Source organism: Podospora pseudopauciseta, chromosome 3 (assembly GCF_035222475.1).
Source record: "Podospora pseudopauciseta strain CBS 411.78 chromosome 3, whole genome shotgun sequence".
Classification (NCBI taxonomy): domain Eukaryota; kingdom Fungi; phylum Ascomycota; class Sordariomycetes; order Sordariales; family Podosporaceae; genus Podospora; species Podospora pseudopauciseta.
In genome coordinates this window covers 3662762-3683244 of record NC_085893.1, presented here as the reverse complement: position 1 = coordinate 3683244, position 20483 = coordinate 3662762, and the positions used below count along the sequence as shown (strand labels likewise).

At 30.8% G+C, this 20483-nt stretch overlaps 2 protein-coding genes across 2 annotated transcripts; one reads left to right on the top strand and one right to left on the bottom strand.

The window, feature by feature from the left end:
- Window positions 1-18336: 18336 nt before the first annotated feature.
- QC763_310450 (uncharacterized protein) lies at window positions 18337-19218 on the top strand (the record flags this gene model as incomplete). The annotated part of the gene is made up of 1 exon (XM_062911500.1): window positions 18337-19218. The coding sequence occupies one exon, from the start codon at window positions 18337-18339 to the stop codon at window positions 19216-19218; it is 882 nt and encodes a 293-aa protein (XP_062767534.1).
- A 288-nt stretch (window positions 19219-19506) lies between these two features.
- On the bottom strand, window positions 19507-20216 carry QC763_310455 (uncharacterized protein; the record flags this gene model as incomplete). Its single annotated transcript, XM_062911501.1, has 2 exons — window positions 19507-19762; window positions 19852-20216. 2 exons carry the CDS (start codon window positions 20214-20216, stop codon window positions 19507-19509), a joined length of 621 nt encoding a protein of 206 aa, XP_062767533.1.
- Window positions 20217-20483: the final 267 nt, after the last annotated feature.

The window sequence follows — 20483 nt, the reverse complement described above, 5'->3', positions numbered from 1 at the left end:
CCGTTATAGCGATCGTTCTAGCGGTCGTCCTTTTTTAGGCCTTTCTTCCACTGCTTATTGCCCTCTTTTTTATAGGGCTTTTGGTCCCTATTTGGTAAGGACCGGCGAGTTTAAGAAGCCTGAGAGTTAGGCTTCTTTTCGCTACTAATAGGCTTAAAAGTAGCCTGTAAAGCCTGTAATTAGTAGGCAGTAAAGGTAGCCGAATTATAGGTCTCGGCTAAAAGGTTCTCCTAGAAATATAGAAGGCTTAGCCTAATAGGCTTGCCTTCTATATAGTAGAGCTATTGCTCCTACCGAAGTAAGCCTTTACAGCGCTCGGCCTACTGTAGAAAATAGTTTTCTAGCACGTTAAAATAGTAGTTTAGTTCGTCGATTTAGGCTATTTTAACGCCTAAGGCCCCGAGCCTACTTACGTAAGTATTAAATTGGGCGTTAAAATCCACTATAGAAATAGACCTATCGAACTGTAAGTAGTAATAGGCCTTATATAGCTCGTCTCGGAGGGTAGGCTACGCCGGAGCGTACTATAAATAAAGGCGCTTATAGGCCATAACGAGGTCGGTTTCGAAGGCTATAGTGGATAACGGACTTTCCTTTAGTGTATTTCTAAGGGTTAATAGTAGGGCTGCTTTCTATAGGTTAGAAAGCCGGGCGTTTACCGAATTAGGATTTTCTAGAAATTTAGGTATTTTAAGGGCCCTAAATTGTATAGAGATGGCCTGATGCTACTGTTAATAGTTATCGGGCTCTAAAAGGCGCTGTCGTTCAGCGAGGTTTAGAGACTATTTAGCGAGCTCTTTTGTGGTAAGTGTGCTAAAGGTCGCTGTAAAAGGTTTTGTAACGGGTGCTGAAGACGCTAAAGCAGCTGGAGCTACGGGAGGCTCGGTAGTGTAGGTAGCCGGTATATCTACTAGCTGTTTAGTAGCCTAAGCTTTAAGCAGTAATATGACCTGCCGAAGCCTGTCCTTAATGGTGTCGATACGGGCCTGTAAGGCCTATACTATAGGGCTAGTAGCTTCTATGATACCTGGCTGGTCTTAATCTATAGGCTAGTTAGCTATAGTAAAGGCAAGGACTTAAAAAGAATAACTATATAGGTTAATAAGTAGGCTCCTCGAGAGCCGTATAGCGCTAATTCCGCTAGAAAAAGCTTCTTAATAAAAAGCTATATAGCTTGTAGTATAGTGCTGTAAGTCGACGATAGGCCTAAGAGTATTGGCCTAGGTTGTGATTATAGCAGTAGAAAGCCTATAGTACAGCGCTAAATCCACTGGAAAAGGCTTTTTAGTAAAAAACTATATAGCTTATAATATAGTACTGTAAGTCGACGATTAGTTTAAAGGTATTGACTAAGGTACAGCCTGTAGTATAGTGCTGTAAGTCGACGGTTAGCCTAAAGGTATTGGCTAAAGTTATAATTACCGCAGTGGAAAGCCTATAGTATAGCGCTAAATCCACTGGAAAAAGCTTTTTAGTAAGAAGCTATATAGCCTGTAGTATAGTACTGTAGGTACGTCGATTAGAAGCGTATAAGTAAGCTAGATTCCGGGCTAGGTAGTTACCCGGGCTTATAACCTATTAGCTGCGAAGTCCTAATAGGCCTATAATATAGAGCCTATACAAGGTTACTATAAAAATATAGTAGTGCGTAAACGAAAGCGGGAGGATACGACGGCAGTGCCGAAGGAAGGTAAAGTACTATAATACAGTAAGGTATAAAGAATAAAATAGCCTTTATTGCCTTTGGCCTTAGCCTATTAGCCTTAAGCCGTAACCTTAAACTTTATTCCTTTAAGAGAGAAAGAAAAAAACTATTCTATAGGAGAAAGGAAAGGTCTATATATAGGCCCTCGTAGGCCTACTGTAGGTCCTGTAGGCCCCGGAAGCCCCTATACCACTTAGGGTATTTAGTGGGCTTAGGTGGGTTTAGTGTAGACCCACGGAAATCTATAGAACCTTAGGCAGTAAAGGTGCTCTATAAATTACGCCATTGTGGCAACTTACTACGTAAGCTTATAGCTACTTTAGAAAGTTCTAGCATCTATTAACTAGGCCTTGGGCCACAGTGGCTAAAAGGTTCCTTTACTATTTACAGCAGTACTGCCTACTGTAACATTAATTTATAGGGCAGTAAGTAGGGCACTTAGTAGTACCTACACGTTAACAAGTACTTATAGTTAATAATAACTAATAATCTCTAAAAAAGCGTAAATATCTTTTAGATTATAATAAGTTTACTATTCCTTTATTTTTACTATTTTTATTTAATTAAAAAGCTATCCGTCCGGTATATAGGAATAGCTAAAAACAATAGTTTCTCGTTTATATTAAAGGGATTTTACGGTTATAATAGTAACTTCTATAAGCTTATAATTAAATAAAACTACGTTAATATTCTTTAAATACTTTAGAATTTACTTTTTAACTTCTAGCCTTTCTTTTTTATTATTATAGTCCTACCTTAGCCCTTTTACTATAATATCGTCTAGGTATAACCGATATACTTATAGGATAAAATTTTAAAAAACTTTAATTATAGTTTTTTAAAATTAGGCTACCGAGTTAATAGCTCTTTAAGGTAAGGTATATATTTTAAATAGGCCGATAAGTATTACGAAAGTAGTAAGGTCCCGGCTCGTTAAAGTTAATTTAACCTAATTATATTTAAAAAAAAAAGTTAAGTAAAAAAGTAATAAAGTACCCTCTAAAATCTTCGCTAAACTCCTTAATACTTAAAAAAATAAAGGTATTTTATTATATAACTTTATTATATTTCTAAATATCGTTAATTAAATAGAAACTACTATCCTTTTTCTTTATTAAAAATTAATTATTACGGTAAGGACTATACGCTTCCTTAATAATACCTTTCTTAACTCGTTCCTTAAAGAGTTTAATAATTCTCTCTATAAATAATTTTAGAGTTAAAATAGACTTACTTTATTATATATTATAAAGGATAGTTTTAATATATTAAATAGGGAAAACCTTTTTCAAGGATCCGTCTATACTCGGTAAAATCCTAAACTAAGGTAGCCTCTTTTATAAATAAAATTACCGTAAATACTTTAACTTTTTAATTTATTAAAATATTAATAGTTTACTTAATTAAATTAGTTAACCGTTCCGAAATAAGGCGTAACCCTCTAATTACTTTAAAAAACTTAGAAACTATAATATCGTTAAATTTTAAACTATATTATAAGGATTCTTTAATTATTACCTATTTCTTTACTTTTTAGTTCGGGTTTCCTTCGGGAGTACTACTATTTAACTTAGCGTTATTAATTAGCTTTACTTTTTTATCTACCCTCTTATATATTATTATAGTAGTAATAATTTCTATAGGCGTTAGTTAAACTTATTTAAAAGTAATAATTAAGCTAGTGTTAATATTATTTTTCTTTTTAAAAGGGGGTAGGGGTAGAGGCGAGCGACATTTATATAGTTATATAGCGAAGAAGCTATATTAACCTAGTTAAGTAAAGAATTAATTAAATATCCCTAAGTATATAAATATAATATCGGGCTTAAATAGGGTTATTATACTAGTCGTTTAATTAAACGATAATAATATTTTTAATAACGGTAGTAACGGTAATATTAATAGTATTAAATATAGACTTATTATAAAGGTCGGCGGTAGTAATTATTCTTTTTTAGAGATTTTATTTAAAGTTAAGGTTCTTATCGTAATTTCTATTTTTCTAGGCTAGAATAAAGACTTTTCTTTCTAACGTCCTTTCTTTCCTTCCTTTTAATTATTAATATTCTTTCTTCCTTTACTTTTAATATTTCCCTTTTTTTTATTTTTATAGGAAATAATATTAAACGTTAAATAATAATTTAATAATAATAAATTTAACTTTTTTAAAATAAAATTAAAGAAAGAACGCCTAACTCCCTTATTTAGTCTTTTAATTACTTTATTTCTTTCTTTTAGCTCCTCCGTTACCTACTTAGGGATAGGTATTTTATTATTAATTAGTCTTTTAAATACTTATAAAAGTTAGGTAGCGGGAAAGGTATTACTTCGATCCTTACCGTTATATTTTACCTTTATCTTATTAATTACCTTCTTTTTTATTATATAGGCTTTAATTAGTTTTCCCTTATATAATATATTTACGCTAATTATATAACCTTTTATAAAATTAAGGATAAGGCTTATATTTATAAAAAACGGGATCCTTAATAATAGGTTATGGAAATCTAGAACCTTAATATTATTAATAATAAAAAAATAATATAAAATTAAAACTCTAATTAATACTATTAGAGCCTAGGTTTTACTTATAAACGTAACTAGATTTCTAGAAAAGCCTTTAAACTATAGGTTAATTAATATTATTAATAAATAAAATCTTTTAACTATAGCTTTACTAATTAAATTATATTCGGAACTTATATTTAATATTATTAATACCTTTTTTAAGGTTAGTAAAACGAAATTATAATATAGTAATAAAACGTTATAAATATAAGTAACGGCTTTTAAGAAAGTTCGCTTATTACCGGAAAGCCGGTTAATAGGTATAAATAGTAAAGTCCGTAATCGCTTTTTTAAACTATTATTTAATTAAACCTTACCCTCGATAATTCTCTTTTAAATATCTCCCTTAACTATATTATACTTACTATCCGTTATAATACTATTGAAATGGTGAGAAAACACACAAACCAACCACAACACCACAAATATACCCTCAACAGGGTGTATGAATGAGCGCACCCTCTGACAGTAGCTCGCTCGCAGGCCGCACTCCACGTAGGACAAAGAAAAGACTCTATGGGCTCGCAGACCACATAATAAGCACCTGATCGGCCTGATCAGAGGGCCAGAATTGCCTGCACGCGTGCAAGGCACAAAAATATGAAGAAATAAAAGTCGATGTTCTGTCTAAAACAGAATGTCCGAAGCAGACCGCTTATATACATGACCCCTGAACCTCCGAATCCTCCGAGAGCCCCACTTCCTTACTCAAACCCTTAGGCCTGTGGCCGCACCCCAAACCACTATATAAAGCGGAAACTATCTTCCTTTAATTAAATAAAAGAGTTTTACTATATTTAGCTATTTAAAAATTCGTCCGGACCGTTAATAATAAAGCCTCCCCCTTTTATAGAACTTCTTTCTTTCTATCCGGGGTACTCTTAAAAGATCTACGCTACTCGATTACTTTAATATTTTCGGCTATACTTTTTATATAGTTTATTAACCGGTAAATAAATATAGGTAAAACTTTATAATACTTTTCTAATATAAACTTAGTCTAACTATAAATATATTTTTTAGCTTTTTCGGTAATATAATCTTTAGGGTCCTTTACTTTACTATTAAATAACCTTAAGCTACTCCGGACTTTATCCCTTTAATCGGACGAAACTCCCTCCTTAACTACCTTCGGCTTTTCCTACGCGGAGGTAAATACTACTTTCGGATTTTTAATTAAAGCTAAATTATCCGTATTTTCTTTTAATATATCCTCGATCTTTATTTTTTTCACTCTTTACGTATTTACTTTTACTTTTACTTTTTAATTATAAACGACTATTAAGACTTTATCGGAGCACTTTAAAATACTTTTAAATAATTACTTTTCTTTTAAATAACGTTATAAAATATTTCTAATAATATAATTATTAGCCGAGTTTTTATTAAATAGTTTATTATTAACGTATGGGTACTACTAAGTGCCCTACTTACTGCCCTACAAATTAATATTATAGTAGGCAGTACTGCTGTAAGTAGTAAAGGAACCTGTTAGCCACTGTGGCCTAAGGCTTAGTTAATAGATGCTAGAACCTTCTAAAGTAGCTACAAGCTTACGTAGTAAGTTGCCACAATAGTGTGATTTACAGGGCACCTTTGCTACCGAAGGTTCTATGGATTTCCGTGGGTCTACACTAGACCCACCTAAGCCCACTAAATACCCTAAGTGGTATAGGGGCTTCCGGGGCCTACAGGACCCACAGTAGGCCTACGAGGACCTATATATAGACCTCTCCTCTCTCTTATAAAATAGTTCTTTTCTTTCTCTCCTTAAGGGACAAAGTTTAAGGTTACAGCCTAAAGCTAATAAGCTAAAGCCAAAGGCAATAAAGGCTATTTTATTCCTTATACCTTACTGTATTACAGTGCTTTACCTTCCTTCGGCACTGCCGTCGTATCCTCCCGCTTCCGTTTGCACACTGCTGTATTTTTACAGCAACCCTGTATAGGCTCTATATTATAGGCCTATCAAGACTTCGCAGCTAACATCTATAAAGTTTAAAGTATTTATAAATTCTATTTAATTTAATATTTATAGCCTTAACTATCTAAGTAACTATTAATTTCTTCTCTTTAATTAAAAAGATTTTAGGCCTATATCCTTTACCCTTATAAGCTTTTTAGTATTTAGCTTATTTTATATAAGCTTTATAGGCCCTATTTAATTTTAATTTTAACGAAATTATTACGTAAATTAAATCGCTATCCTTCCTTTTTTATTACGCCTTCCTTATATCCTTTTAATTAAACTACGCTTTTTTACTATCCGGCTACTTTTTCTTACCGATATACACTTTACCTCCTTTAATATAATATAGTCTTTATACCTTATTATACTTTTTCTTTAAATACTCTATCGACTTAATATAATAACTAAACTTACTATACTAAAAATATCTTTTTAATAGCGGAGGACTATCGCGGTATTACCTTTTTAATTTTCTAAATTAAATCCTAATATTAATTATAAAAAAGGTATTAAAGGATAAATCTATTTTCCTATTAAAGCTAATACCGAAATCCGGAAAATAAAGTATTTAGTTTTTTAAATATTAAATATAGATCCTTATTACTCTAGATTTACTATTTTCCGGTATAGAAAAGCCGCTATAAATATTTACCTTTAAATATTATAGTATTATTTTTTTATTTATTATAGCGTTAACCGCTATATATTAGTCGAGTACCTCCGCTATTTAATTAAAGGTAGTAAGGAAGGGTATAATAATTAATTTATTTTCCTTATAGATTTTTCTTCCTACGTTATATCTATTTTCGATTACGTTATTAATTTAATTACTTTAAATAATAAAATTTATAAATCTTAAACGACGTTTAGATTTTCTTCGGTTAATAAAAGTTATTTTTATAAATTCGGAGAATTTTATTTAAAAGCGGTTAATAACTTTAGTTTTTATTACTTCTTTCTCCCTAATCGATATTCGAGAAAATAACTTAAAGTAATTAAAAATAACTTTCTTTAACTCGCTTATCCCTTTAAGGATAACTTTAACGTAAAAGTTATTTAGCTTTCTATAAATATCTTTATTTTACCGGAAATCGTATATTTTAAAAAGGCGTTTAAAGTAAATAATTAAAATAGGCTAAGTATTAATAAGTATAGGTAAGTCTATATATTTATCGATTTATTTTTTTACGTCGAAATTATATTAAAATTTAAATTTATAAATACGAAAGTTAAATTTTATAATTTAATACTTTTTATAAATATTTTTAAAATACTTTAAATATTCCGTAAAATATTTATTTTTAAAGTTATTTTTAAAACCGACTTTTTTCGGATTAAAGAATTTACGTTAAAGAAAATATATAGGTACTATAGGATAAAGGGTTAGCCGATTAAATGTAAGGGACCCTTAAAAGTAACGGTAGTCGGAGTAAGTTCTTATAGGATAAAGGTATCCGGGTTATTAAAATTAATATATAAATTTAGGAAAAGGAGCGGAATATTTAATATACCGAGTAAAAACTATTATATAATTCCTAATAGCAGGATTTAGGTTAATACGAGGTTTACTTAATATATTAAAAGCGTTAGGATTTATAATTAAGCTACTTTAATTAAAAAGAAGGTAAAGGGTTTTAATATCTTTATAGCGAGTATAGTCCGTAGTTAGGGAGAGGACGAATAGTAATAATTTTAGGAATTTAATTATTAGGCTAACTATTTTTATTACGGAACGAGCCGTAAAAGTTTAATATATTTAATTATTATTAAGAAAGCTAACTAAAGCGATAAATAAAATATTATTAAATATATCGATAGTTAATAATTATTATTATATTTATATTAATAATATAATTTTTTCCTTATATATATTATTAGAAATAAAAAGACGGTTATCCTTTATAACTTTAATAAATAAAAATAAATTACTTTTATTTAAATTAAAAAGAGAGTATCCTTCTTTCTTTAATTCTAAATCTCTATTATTTTAAATTAAGTTAACTTAGAAACTCCCTCGATTATTTATTACCGCTAAATAATACGCTAGGAAGATTCCTCTTAATTAAAAATAAAAAAGAACTTTAATAGTTACTACCGAAATAAAATCCGTTAACGAGCTAATCTTAACTAATACTTTTAATTTACTTCTAAGTCCCACCCGGACTATATACTTAACTTTCTATACGTAAATAGAAAGCTCGGTATTTAACCTATAATAAAAAATATACGTTTAATTAAATAAATAATAATTATTTCTATCGAACTTCGTGGAGTTTAGTAAAGTTATCGATACTAAGAGAGTGAGAAAACACATAAACCAACCACAACACCACAAATATACCCTTAACAGGGTATATAAATGAACGCACCTACGTAATAGTGGCTCGCTCGTAGGCCGCACTTTACGTAGGATAAAGAAAAGACTCTATAGGCTCGCAGACTATATAATAAGCACCTGATTTGCCTGATTAGAGGGCTAGAATTGCCTTTACGCGTGTAAGGTATAAAAATATAAAAAAATAAAAGTCGATATTCTGTTTAAAATAGAATGTCCGAAGTAAACCGCTTATATATATAACCCCTAAACCTCCGAATCCTTTAAGAGCCCTATTTCCTTACTTAAACCTTTAGGCCTATGGCCGTACTTTAAACTAAACCTTTCTTTACATTTAACTACTATAAACTAATAGGTAAATACGTATATAAGAAAAAAAATATTTTTTCTAAGTAAAAAAAAAATATTATTTAATAAAAAGAGGAGAAAATAATTTAATCTTACTATTCCTTTATTTATTTTCCTTTAATTAAAAAGAGAAATATATTTACTTTTCGGATTTTAGAATATATTTCTATCCCTATCGAGCTATTATAACCGGCGACCTAACGATTTTTTTCCTTCGTTTTTAAGGAATTCCAGGAGCCTACTCTTATTTTATAAAATAAAGTATATAATTAGGCGAAAAGTATATTTTTAACGACCTTAAGTAATTATAAGTAGGAGGCCGGGTAATTATTAGTTTAAAGAAAAGTAATGAGTCTATTATTATAAAAGTATAGAGTTTAAAAGAAGTTATTACTTTATTTAGTCGTTAAAAGTCGTTTAATATATTATATAGTTTAAACTTTTTATAATTAAAGGAAAGACCTACAATATATTTATTTCCTTTAATAATAATAATTAAAGCTAATAGAAAATTAAACAGTAAAGTAAACCGGGGAAGTAATAAGAATTTAAATAATAATAAAAAGGTATTTAGTAAGTAAAATCTTTTTATATTTATTAAATCCTTTAAGCCCCTCCTCCTTTATTTTTTATTACGTACCTTCTAATTAGGGTTATACTTTAAAGACCTTTTTATATAAGCTATCTATAACCTTATTATTTTCTTCCCTATAACGCCTATAGTTTTATAATTTTTATAGTAACGATTCCCTTTCTAAGCTTTTATTACCGTTAAATTCTTTTTTTTACTATATAAAATATCTCTTTAAAAGTAAATACGGTAATACTTTAAGACTTAAAGATTATATTTTTACGCCCTACTTAATTATTATAAGCTAACTTCTTTACTTTTATATTAAAGTTATATTAAAAAGTATAACGGATATAAAATATTAAATAAAAAATAATATCCGTTTAATAGCCTTTCTAATCCTTTAATAAATCTATATAAATTAAAATATTAATAATAACGTCGTAAATATCTATTACTTAATAGCTTCTAGTATTAATATAAATAGGGAGGACCTAATATCGTTAATTAAAAGTATTATAATTATTATTAAATAGGAAAAAGCATATTAATAACTTTATTATAATAAGGTTTAAAGTTTCTTTAAAGATCTATATAAAACGCTTAAAGATTTTTTAAAAAAAATACCGAAAAGCGTAAGTAAGGACCGAACTAATAAATTACTATTTAACTTTTAATTAACTTTAAAAATTATATATTACGTAAGTAAAGGAAGCTATATAAATACTATAAATATAAATCCGATTAAAGGGTATCGTTATTTTTAAATTAAAAAAAAGATATTTAATAGTATTAATCGAAAATTATTTTACGAAAATAATATTAATTTAATTAAATTATCTTTTTATAATATAATATTTTAAGTCGGTAATTAGGTTAAAGCTAAAGTAAATAGGCTAAAAAGTATTATCGTTTTAAAAAAAGAAAATACTATGCGGGAGATTAGAGCCGTAAACCTTATTAATACCTTAAAGGTATATTTTCCGTATAATCTCTTTAACGAAATTATTAAAAGGGCCGAATTCTTTATTAGCGATAAATTTTTTTTACGATATATCGTAAATAGATTTTAAAAAAAGTATTAATAATATTATTTTATAAGAAATTAAGAGAAAGTAGCGTATAGTACGATTTATAATTAAAGGGTTATCGAGAAAGAAGTAAGAGGGAAGAAAAGCTAGCGTTTTTTTTCTTACTTTAAATTATATAAATAATAAGTCTTTATTCTTCGCTATTTACTTAGTTTATAAAGTACGATTATCCGATATTTATATAAGCCGTTTAAAAAGGAAAAAGTATTTTATTAAGTCTCTTTTTTATTAAGGCCTATAGAACCGGTTATATAGTCCTATCCTTTAATTATAAATACCTATATTAATTCTCTTTACTCTTACTTACTCTTTATCTTTTTTAATATTTATTAATTACTTCTTTATAATAGTTTTTTCTTTCGAGGAACCTACTACTCTATTTAATTAAATAGTTAATAATCTTACTACCTAAGTATCTATAACCTTTTTTATTAAAAAACTTTTTAGTTAAATTAAAAGAGTCCTTAACTTTATAACGTACGATTAATCCGAGATTACTATTAACTTTATTTAGGAGCCTTTATTTACTATCTTTACTTATTATTTTATTAACTTTACCCGCGCTTTTAATAATTAAGGCGTTACCTATAAAAAATATATTTAAGTTCGACGTCTTATTTACGTTTATAACTCTATTATATTTAAAGGAGCTAATATTTATTATAATATTTTTTTTCCTTATTAGGCTACTTTTTAATACTTTAAAATTTCTTTTTTAGATTTTAGTTATATAGCGGTTTCTTTTTACCTTAAGTAATTCCTCCCTAATTTAACGAAGAAGGGGGGTAAGAAAGAATAATAAATATTTTTTAAGGATATTAGTACGGATAGGACTATTATTAATTATATTTCTAAAGTATTATTAAGTAATTTAGTTAAACGGGTTTTTATCGAACGGTTTAACGGATAGTTCTTTAAGCGTTAGCTCTTCGAAAGCGTTAAGCGGGTTTATCGCTTTAAAGGTTTATTTATTTAGGCTATCGGGTTACTATAAATACTGCCTTTCTAATTAAACTTTAACCGATATTAATATATAAAATTTAATTATATTAATTTATATAATAAATACGATTAAAGTTATTATTAATTTTTTATAACGTTTCCCGATAGGATTAAGATTAAAGTAATATAGTTATACTTTAGTTATGTAAAAAGAAAAGACTTCGATTAGAAATATAGGAATTACTAGTATAAAGATATTTATTATTTATAGTTTAGTATTAATAAAGATAATTATTATTTCGAGGATCTCGGTAATAGTGGATTATCGAAATTAGATTATAATACCGTAAGTTTAATTCTTAATAGTAAGAAAGTTAATTGGGATTAAGAGTAAGAAGAATAGCGAGCTAAGTATAAAGCGTTTAGGAAATAGTAATTAAATAAGAAAAAGGAGAGAAAAGAAAAGGAATAATTTTCCTTTATCTTTAATTAAAGGGAAGAGTATAAAGAAAAGAAAAGATAAAAAAAAAAAATAATAAAAAAAGAAAAATAAAAACTAAAAAAATATAATATAATAATCCTTACTTTAAATAGTTATTTCCTTTAATATCTTTCTTTCCTTTAAAAATAAATAACTTTAATAGCTTTATTTTTATAATATAAGCTTTAATACCCTTTTAAAGAATAATAATTATAATATCTTTATTATCGTCTCCCCTTAATTACTTATTTAGAGATAGGTACTTTATTATTAATTAGTCCTTTAAATATTTATAAAGGTTAGTTAGCGGGAAAGGTATTATTTCGATCCCTACCGTTATATTCTACCTTTATTTTATTAATTACTTCCTTCTTTACTATATAGGCTTTAATTAGCTTTCCTTTATATAATATATTCGCGCTAATTATATAGCCCTTTATAAAATTAAAGGTAAGGCTTATATCTATAAAGAACGGGATTTTTAATAATAAGTTATAGAAACCTAGAGCCTTAGTATTATTAATAATAAAAAAATAATATAAAATTAAAACCTTAATTAATATTATTAAAGCCTAGGTCTTACCTATAAACGTAACCGGATCCCTATAAAAGCCTTTAAACTATAGGTTAATTAATATTATCGATAAATAAAACCTTTTAATTATAGCTTTATTAATTAAATTATATTTAAAACCTATATTTAATATTATTAATACTTTCTTTAAGGTTAATAAAACAAAGTTATAGTATAGTAATAAAATATTATAGGTATAAATAACGGCTCTTAAGAAAGTTCGTTTATTACCGGAAAGCCGGTTAATAAACGTAAATAATAAAGTTTATAATCGTTTTTTTAGGCTATTACTCGGTTAAACCTTACCTTTAATAATTCTTTTTTAAATACCTTTTTTAATTATATTATACTTACTATCCGTTATAATATTATATAAAGTAAAAACTATTTTTCTTTAATTAAATAAAGGAGTTTCGCTATATTTAGTTATTTAAAAATTCGTTTAGACCGTTAACGGTAAGGCCTCCCCTTTCTATAAAACTTCTTTTTTTCTATCCGGGGTACTTTTAAAAAATCTATATTACTCGATTACTTTAATATCCTTGGCTATACTTTTTATATAGTTTATTAATTAATAAATAAATATAAATAAAACCTTATAATATTTTTTTAATATAAATTTAGTTTAATTATAAATATATTTTTTAATTTTTTCGGTAATATAATTTTTAGGATCCTCTACCTTACTATTAAGTAACCTTAAATTACTCCGGACTTTATCCCCCTAATCGGACGAGACTCCTTTTTTAATTACCTTTAGCTTCTTTTACGCGGAGGTAAGTATTATTTTCGGATTTTTAATTAAAGTTAAGTTATTCGTATTCTTTTTTAATATATCTTTAATCTTTACTTTTTTCGCTCTTTATACGTTTACTCTTATTTCTACCTTTTAATTATAAATAACTATTAGGACCTTATCGGAGCGCTTTAAAATACTTTTAGGTAATTACTTTTTTTTTAAATAACGTTATAAAGTATTCTTAATAATATAGTTATTAACCGAGTTTTCGTTAAATAGTTTATAGGGTTTAAAGTACTTATAAATTCTATTTAATTTAATATTTATAGCCCTAACTATCTAAGTAGCTATCTACTTCCTTCCTTTAATTAAAAAGATTTTAGGCCTATATCCTTTACCTTTATAAACTTTTTAATATTTAGTTTATTTCGTATAAGTTTTATAGGCCTTATTTAATTTTAATTTTAACGAAATTACTACGCGAATTAAATCGCTAACCTTCCTTTTACGCTACGCCTTCTTTATATCCTTTTAATTAAATTATATTTTTTTATTATCCGGCTACTCTTTTTTATTAATATATATTTTACTTCCTTTAATATAGTATAGTCTCTATACCTTATTATACTCCTTTTTTAAATACTCCGTCGACTTAATATAATAGCTAAACCTACTATATTAAAAGTACTTTTTTAATAGCGGAGAACTATTACGGTATTACTTTTTTAATTTTCTAAACTAAATCCTAATATTAATTATAAAAAAAATATTAAAGAACGAATCTATTTCCCTATTAAAGCTAGTACCGAAATCTAAAGAATAAAATATTTAGTTTTTTAAATATTAAATATAGGTCTTTATTACTTTAGATTTATTATTTCCCGGTATAAAAAAGCCGTTATAAATATTTACTTTTAAATACTATAATACTATTTCTTTATTTACTATAGCGTTAATCGCTATATATTAATCGAATACTTCTGCCGTTTAATTAAAAATAATAAGGAAAGGTATAATAATTAATTTATTTTTTTTATAGATTTTTCTTCTTACGTTATATTTATCTTTAATTATATTATTAATTTAGTTACTTTAAATAATAAAATTTATAGATTTTAAATAACGTTCGGATCCTTTTTAATTAATAAAAATTATTTTTATAAATTTAAAGAATTTTATTTAAAAGTAATTAGTAACCTTAACTCTTATTACTTTATTTTCCTTAATCGGTACTCGAAAAAGTAATTTAAAGTAATTAAAAATAACTTTTTTTAACTCGCTTACCCCCTTAAGAATAATTTTAATATAAAAGTTATTTAACTTCTTATAAATATCTTTATTTTACCGAAGGTTATATATTTTAAAAAAGTATTTAAAATAAATAATTAAAATAAGTTAAATATTAATAAATATAAATAGGTTTATATATTTATCGATTTATATTTTTATATTAAAGTTATATTAAAATTTAAATTTATAAATAAAAAAAGTAAATTCTATAACTTAATACTTTTTATAAGTATTTTTAAAACGCTTTAAATATTCTGTAAAATACTTACTTTTAAAATTACTTTTAAAACTAACTTTCTTTAAATTAAGGAATTTACGTTAAGGAAAGTATATAAATACTATAGAATAGGAAATTAGCTAATTAAACGTAAGGGACCTTTAAAAGTAACGGTAATCGGGGTAAGCTTCTATAAAATAAAGGTATTTGGGTTACTAAAATTAATATACGAATTTAAGAAAAAGAGCGGGATATTTAGTATACCGAGTAGGAGCCGCTATATAGTTTTTAATAGTAGGATTTGGGTTAATATAAAGTTTATTTAATATATTAGGAGCGTTAGGATTTATAATTAAGTTACTTTAATTAAAAAGAAGGCGAAGGGTTTTAGTATCTTTATAGTAAGTATAGTCTATAGTTAGGGAAAAGATAAATAATAATAATTTTAGGGATTTAGCTATTAGGCTAACTATTTTTATTATAGAACGAGCCGTAAGAGTTTAGTATATTTAGTTATTACTAAAGAAGCTAGTTAAAGTAATAAATAAAATATTATTAAATATATCGATAATTAATAATTATTATTATATTTATATTAATAATATAGCTTTTTCTTTATATATATTATTAAAAATAAAAAAACGGTTATCTTTTATAACTTTAATAAATAAAAATAAATTATTTTTATTTAAATTAAAAAAAAATATCCTTCTTTTTTTAGTTTTAAATCCTTATTATCTTAAATTAGGTTAATCCGGAAATTCCCTCGATTATTTATTACCGCTAAATAATACGTTAAAAGGATTCTTTTTAGCTAAAAATAAGAGAGAACTTTAATAGTTACCGCTAAAATAAAATCCGTAAACGAATTAATTTTAATTAGTACTTTTAATTTACTTTTAAGTCTTACCCGGATTATATATTTAACTTTTTATATATAGGTAGAAAGCTCGGTATTTAACCTATAATAAAAGATATACGTTTAATTAAACGAATAATAATTATTTTTATCGAACTTCGCGGAGTTTAGTAAAGTTATCGATATTTATTATCGTTCGTAACTTCGTACTTCCTTTAGTACTTAAGGCTTTTAAATCTAGTTTAGACTTTAAGCTTTACTTAACCCGGGCACGACCTTTATTTAAAATAGTAAAAAAACATATAAACTAACTACAATACTATAAATATACCCTTAATAGGGTATATAAATGAACATACTTACGTAATAGTAGCTCGCTCGTAGGCCGCACTCTATATAGGATAAAGAAAAAACTCTATAGGCTTACAGACTATATAATAAGTATTTAATCGGCCTAATTAGAGGGCTAGAATTGCCTCTACGCGTGTAAGGTATAAAAATATAAAGAAATAAAAGTCGATGTCCTATTTAAAATAGAATGTCCGAAGCAGACCGCTTATATATATAACCTCTAAACCTCCGAATCCTCCGAAAGCCCCACTTCCTTACTTAAACCCTTAGGCCTGTAGCTGTACCCCAAACTAATACTTATTATCGTTTATAGCTTCGTACTTCCTCTAGTACCTAAAACTTTTAAATCCAGTTTAGACCTTAAGCTTTACTTAACCTAGGCACGACCTCTATTTAAAATAATAAAAAAATATATAAACTAACTACAACACTATAAATATACCTTTAATAGGGTATATAAATAAGCGTATCTCCGTAATAGTAGCTCGCTCGTAGGCCACACTTTACGTAGGATAAAGAAAAGACTCTATAAGCTTGTAGACTATATAATAAGTACCTAATCGGCCTAATTAGAGGGCCAGAATTGCCCCACGCGTGTAAAGCATAAAAATATAAAGAAATAAAAGTCGATGTCTTATCTAAAATAGAATGTCCGAAGCAAACCGCTTATATATATAACCTCTGAACCTCCGAATCTTCCGAGAGCCTTACTTCCTTACTTAAACCCTTAGGCCTGTGGCCGCACCCTAAACTAATAGCTACTTTAGAAGGTTCTAGCATCTATTAATTAGACCTTAAGCTATAGTAGCTAAAAGGTTCCCTTACTACTTACAGCGGTACTGCCCACTATAATATTAATCTATAGGGCAGTAAGTAAGGCACTTAGTAGTACCTATACGTTAATATAAACTAATTTAAGTATTAATGAAAATAGGTTTTAAGCTAAATTAAAAACCTTTTAAGCTTTACCTTTCTCCTCTATAGCGCTCCAGTACTAGAAACTTAATAATTAATTTAGACGTAATCGAAATAGCGAAAATTTAATCCCGGGTTTACTAAGTTTCGTCCTTAAGTTCTTTAAGACGCTTAATAACCTGCTTTACGGTAGAGGGTATAGATTTAGCGGAAAGTTCCTCGGCGCCTAGGCTAGGCGGGACGCTCCCTATCTAAATATTCTTAGGTCCGGCTATAGTGGTAAAAAGACGCCTTTAATTTATTTATAATAGAGTTAAAGTAAATATATAACGTGTGACGAACCTCTATTTAGAACCTCTGAAAGGGATATCGGTTAAAGGCACTTTTAAATAATCTTGGTTCGGTATAGCTAAACAGTGCACAATAAGATGTTTTAATGTAAATACTAAATGCCGTGAATATAACTTGAATTGCATACTGCGGAACTATTTATCTACGCCGGCCAGTTCCTCCGTATATATAGTCCTCGTGCCAAGCCGTGATTAGTCTCCCAAAGCTACTAATTCCCTCTGTTTAGTCTGCTCAGTCTGCTCAGTGCCCTGATCACACTAATCACTCCCATTCAGTCTGCTTAGTGCCCTAATCACACTGATCACTCCTGTTCTTCACTGTGATTGGCTCCCCTATACGTTTTCCTGATTGGCCCCTATTCCCGTGGCCCCACAACCGTCCTGCACCAGGGTTGTGACAATACGCTAGCGAGCCTATTTCTTAGTCCCCGTTTTAGTGGAGGAGTTATTTGGGGGTTAAAAATGGGACCCTCCCTATCCGGGCCCATTTTCGAGAGGGAGGCTCTAAATTTGGACTATGAGAGCGTCGCGTAAAGTTATCGATTTTGGAGAATAGCGAGCGTAGGGTGAGCGGTGGTAAGCTTAAGGTGAGCCGAGGGTGAGCCGAGGGTAAAGCGAGCCTGATTTTGGGCTAACCATGTTTGGACGAGACAGAAAAGTTTTTAGAGACCGACTACCAAAATAATGTCTCACCAATCAACACTTTACTGCCTTGTGCAGAACTGAAAATCGATCGCTTATCATTTCGTAAGGGGAAGAATATCTGCTCGCTGCCAACCGCATGGTACCTTGTATGACAAGGCATCGCCCCGTGGCTTGGCAACCGATCGGGTGCTTCCACTGAGGTGTTGATTGGACCAAGGGGTGGATATCATGTGTTGATTATTATGATATCATGCTGAGTCATCCTGATCTGGTTAGACCGAAATTGGATGCCCACCCGAGACAGGAAGTCGATAAATAAATCCGAGGAGAATGTGGGGGAAACATGAACAACAACAACTCGAGCAATCAACACCCCTAAGCAACACATGAGCTTTCCCGTCGACAACACAGCAGGAAACAACAACGCAAACACCATGGCATCAGATCCTCGCCTGATCTACTACGACATCGCCTTTGCCGTCCCCCGCGAAAAAAACACCGCGGCCCCAAACCCCTGGAAGGCCCGCTACGCCCTCAACTTCAAAGGCGTCCCCTACAAGACAGAATGGGTGCAGATGCTCGACATCACCAAAGTCCGCAAGGGGCTCGGGGCGTCGGCCTGCCGGAAATTCGCCGACGGGGCTGATTACTACACTCTGCCGGTGCTAAAAGACAGCACAACCGGTGCGATTGTCGGCGACTCATTCGACATTGCGCTCTACCTTCAGGAGACGTTCCCCGACTCTGGGTCCGGGGATTTGTTTCCCGAGCAGCCCGACCTGAATTATGTCTGTCCTGGCGCGGAGGAGGTCTTGATTCCGCTGAGCAAGAGGGAGGATGTTCAGCACAAGGACTATTCCAAGTTTAACACGAATGTTGATTGGGCGTTCACCCTGCACACGGCGTTGATGGCGTCGGGGATGAAGTGGGATAAGGAGTTTGAACAAGGAATCAAAGACGAATTTGTGAGACGGCTTGGGGCGAAATCGTGGGAGGATATGGGGGTTTATGGGGAGAAGAGGGTGCATATGTTGGAGTCGCTGAAACAGACATTAACGGGCCTGGCGGGGTTGTATAAACGGAATGAAAACGGGCCCTTTCTACTTGGGGACAGGGCTTCGCATGCCGATTTTATTGTGGGAGGGTGGCTGAGGTTCATGGAGAGGACGTTGCCTGCGGACGAGTGGAAGCAGGCCGAGGGGTGGCATGATGGGGTTTTTGGCAAGTTGCATGCGGCATTGCAGGAGAGGTTTGGGGATGTCAAATAGACGGTTGCATATGGGGAGTCAAAAAAGCATCACAACTTGCATCAGCATAAGTATCGATAACGGTGTTTCTCAAGAGGTTTCCATCTTTCAAATTGCCCCACTTCGGATATGACAACAATAACTCTATAAGCTCATCGCCAGATATCCGTACAAGTCTCAAAGGCAATAACCATGACTCAAACAATTCAAATCAACCGGGGAGATTGGAGGTGCCGCTTAGTTGTAGTAGATACCCCACTCAACCGTGGCATGCCAGGGCTCTGCAAGTCGAAAGACCATGTTGTTAGCTCAAGATACCATACTCTGACAGGCAAGGGAATAGCAGAGAAAAAACGTGCCGCATTGCATATAACCCTTGGTGCCGACAAGCTCCTGGCTCTTGTCATCCTTCTTGGCAAACTGCTCAATCGACTTCTTGATAGCGATGCGAAAGTCCTCACTGCCAACATACGAAGGATAGTCGGTCTGGCTAACGATCTGGGCGCCGATGACACAGGTACCCGACGACGCAAAAGCACGCTGCTCCCACATGTGATCCAGGATCCTGTTTGGATAGAAAGTACGTGTTTGTCAGCTTGCGAGACACAAATTGTGACGTGGAGCTGGCTGGGAGCAAACACACGGACGGCATACCAAGGGTCAGTTTTCCCGTCCAGACCGTTGTAGACGTCCCAGCAGTCCTTCACTAGGGGAGAGCCGTAGCTGAACTGGTCAATGACGGTGGTGTCTCCGCAGGCGTAGACTGTGTCGAGAGGGCCACCGCCCTCGGTGGTGGGGCGAGGTTTGATGAGGCCGGTGGAATCGCTCAAGGCGTCGGTGACAGTGCCGCTGTAGGTATCCGTGGCACTGGACAGTGTGGTGCCTGTGGTGGAGAGCTCGATGCTGACGGAGGTTATGAGGGTGGTGTCGACCGCCGAGGTGGAGGTATCTGTGTCATGAGCATAGCCAGCGGTGACAAAGAGGCTACCGAAAGCCAGGACGTTGCTGGGGAATTGCATGATGGCAGATTGGGAACTGATTGTTTCGTTCTGAAAGCATGGAAGACACCAAGTTCTGGAAAGGAGACGAAAAGACAATGTCTTATGGACACTGGGAGGTAGTAGTCACCTTCCCTGTTGTGGTTACGCTGATTGCATTGTGACTTGTCTCGCGACACCTATCCGCGGCCACCAGATGCACCTGCTCCCAAATGCCTTGATGATGTTTGTTGCTCGGCTGAGTTACCTAACTCGCGCCTTCCCAGACGCAACATGTCCACCGCGAAC